Source organism: Cariama cristata, unplaced genomic scaffold, assembly GCF_000690535.1.
Source record: "Cariama cristata isolate BGI_N322 unplaced genomic scaffold, ASM69053v1 scaffold30259, whole genome shotgun sequence".
Classification (NCBI taxonomy): Eukaryota; Metazoa; Chordata; class Aves; order Cariamiformes; family Cariamidae; genus Cariama; species Cariama cristata.
In genome coordinates this window covers 74-3110 of record NW_009634549.1, presented here as the reverse complement: position 1 = coordinate 3110, position 3037 = coordinate 74, and the positions used below count along the sequence as shown (strand labels likewise).

General features: G+C 60.9%; 1 protein-coding gene across 1 annotated transcript; it reads left to right on the top strand.

The window, feature by feature from the left end:
* Positions 1-3: 3 nt before the first annotated feature.
* Positions 4-2632, top strand: LOC104156830 (cholesterol side-chain cleavage enzyme, mitochondrial-like; the record flags this gene model as incomplete). Its single annotated transcript, XM_009707199.1, is given in 8 exon segments — positions 4-49; positions 705-908; positions 1382-1542; positions 1620-1786; positions 1936-2014; positions 2213-2292; positions 2294-2396; positions 2514-2632. Coding segments are annotated over 8 exon segments (959 nt in total), but the record flags the coding sequence as incomplete, so codon positions are not given.
* Between the last annotated feature and the right edge of the window lie 405 nt (positions 2633-3037).

The window sequence follows — 3037 nt, the reverse complement described above, 5'->3', positions numbered from 1 at the left end:
CGCTGGACGGCCGACTTCACCCACGAGCTCTTCCGCTTCGCCCTGGAGTGTGAGTGTCAGGGGCACAAGTCTCTGCAAGAGATGTGTCCCCCCCTCTCCCCGAAACACCCCTTTGCAGGGTGCCTGAGGTGGGCAACACGTGTTTCCCCCAGCTTCATCCTCAGAGATGGGCAAACAAGCTTCTCCCCCAAAGCCGTAGGGTCTAGAGGGATGTCCTCTCTCCAGACAAGTAGAGAACAGCTCAACACGGGGAAGTTCAGGCTAGAAATGAGGAGGCATTTCTTCACAGAAAGGGTCATTAGGTGTTGGAATGGGCTGCCCAGGGAGGTGGTGGAGTCACCATCCCTGGAGGTGTTTAAGAAAAGCCTGGACGTGGCACTTAGTGCCATGGTCTAGTTGACATGGGGGTGTTAGGGCAAAGATTGGACTCGATGATCCCAAAGGTCTCTTCCAACCAAATGGATTCAGTGATGATTCTGTGAACACTGTTGATAAAATGCTGTTTTATCATCTACCGGTCATCAACAGGTAGCCAGCCCTACCCAACAAGGGATGCCTTCACGGCCCTGTGATGCTCAGAGCGAACAGGAGGCCAAGCCAGGTCCCTGTAGCCAGGGAAAGGCTGGAGTTGCCCATCGGAGGTGGAGGGGATGGGGACGGGGTCCCTCCTTGGCCGGGTCCCCTCACAGATGCTCTGCTTGCAGCCGTGTGCCATGTGCTATACGGGGAGCGACTGGGGCTGCTAGAGGACTTTGTGGACCCCGAGGCTCAGCGCTTCATCGACGCCGTGACCCTGATGTTCCACACCACCTCACCCATGCTCTACCTGCCACCCGCCCTCCTCCGCCACCTCAATGCCAAGACGTGGCGGGACCATGTCCAGGCCTGGGATGCCATCTTCTCCCAGGGTGAGTGCTCCTCCTGTCCACATCTCCCTGTGTCACCCAGGGCCCCTTTGATGACTTGGCTCCATAGTGCAGCTTCATCTCACCAGCGCTGAGACCTTCTCGGGGGTCCAACCACCCAGCACAGGGTCACCAAGGCCCAGAAGGCTTTCCACATCTGGAGACTGTGGGATGGAGCAGTGGGGAACCATCCAGAAGCGAGGAAGGGCAGATGATGGGCATCACGTTGAGGGGAGCAGGTCTCCCAGAGGGGCTTGTGGCATCAGAGAGCTTTTGGCACCTGGGACAACCTTCCTGCAGGGTGTCCCCCACCGTGGTACACCCTCACCCCCCACCCTCTGTGCCCACCCAGGGACTGCAGTCCCAAGCCTCCACAGGGGCAGCTCCCATGGAAAAGCCATCGGCATGGGACAGCAATGTCCTAAGGTGCCACACCTGGGGGAGGAAGGCCATGCCGTGTCTCCGTGTCTCCTCAGCGGACAAATGCATACAAAACGTCTACCGGGATCTGCGGTTGCAACGCAAGAGCACCAAGGAGTACATGGGCATCCTCTGCAACCTCATCATGCAAGACAAACTGCCCTTGGATGACATCAAGGCCAGCGTCACCGAGATGATGGCGGGCGGGGTGGACACGGTAAGGAGCAGGCAGGGTTGTTGGGCAGGGAGAAGGTCCTGGCTGGTGTTGAGCTTTGTTCCCCTGCCCCTCTCCAGACCTCCATGACGCTGCAGTGGGCCATGTTCGAGCTGGCACGGTCCCCGGGGGTCCAGGAGCAGCTGCGGGCAGAGGTCCTGGCTGCCAAGCGGGAGGCAGCCGGGGACAGGGTGAAGATGCTGAAAACCATCCGGCTGCTCAAAGCTGCCATCAAGGAGACGCTCAGGTGAGGAGCAGCTCCCACTGGAAAAACACCCCCCAGCCCCTTCCCTCCCCAAATCACTGGTACTGCTGAGATGTCATGCATCGAGGTGGGATGTGGGTGGACCAGGCTGGCCCCAAAATCAGGTGCGTGGGACCTGTCCTCCCCCCCAGGCTGCACCCCGTGGCGGTGACCCTGCAGAGGTACACCACTCAAGAGGTCATCCTCCAGGACTACCGCATCCCCCCCAAGGTGAGCACGGCCACCGGGTCCATCCTCCCCCCGAGTGACTTCGCATGGGGCTCTGGGTGGAGGTGGGACCTGACGGGTGGGTGACAGGGTGGGGGGCAACCGTGGGGCTCATCTGCCGCCGGATACCATCCCTGCACCCCGAGCACTGGCAAAGCTGCATGGGAAGCCCAGACCCACGGGGCTGATCCTTCCCCACAGACGCTGGTGCAGGTCGGTCTCTATGCCATGGGCCGGGATCCTGAGGTCTTCCCCAAGCCGGAGCAGTTCAGGCCCCAGCGCAGCCGGCCCCAAGCACTTCAAGGGGTTGGGGTTCGGTTTCGGACCCCGCCAGTGCCTGGGGCGCCGGATCGCCGAGCTGGAGATGCAGCTCTTCCTCATGCAGGTGAGCATCCTGCTGCTGGGGACACCGGGGACTGGGTGCTGGGAGGGACCAGGGAGGTGGCACCTGCGTGTTGGTACCTCCAGCGTTTTCCATCCGCTCTTTTCTCCTCCATCCCAGATCCTGGAGAACTTCAAGATTGAAACCATGAGAGCGGTGGAAGTCGGGACCAAGTTTGATCTCATCCTGATCCCAGACAAACCCATCTACTTGACCTTACGGCCACTTGAGTCCCAGGCGTAAGGAACCCCATCCTGGGTGACATCCAGCCGATCCCGGTTTGGGGGACACCCCCAACAGCCCGGCTGGTGCTTTTGGCTCCGTACAGCCCGACTCCGGCCCGGGGATGTGATTTGGGGGACGGCTGGGACGCTTTCACGGCCACAGCCTTGGCTTGGCACATCCCTGCCTTCGCTCCAGCCCACTCAAGGCTGCGCTTACGCCACGGGGGAGATAAACTGGAGCAACCCCAGCCCCCCCCCCACCCATGTAACAGAGTGTGGGGTGGGGGGGTGCTGCTGCACCCCTCCAGCTGCTCGGGGGTCCCCAGGGACCACGCTGGGGACCGCGGCCATGCTCCTCCAACATCCTCTAATGTTTTGCTTTGCCTCTGATTTACTCTGTACTTTCACCATGTGAGAAAG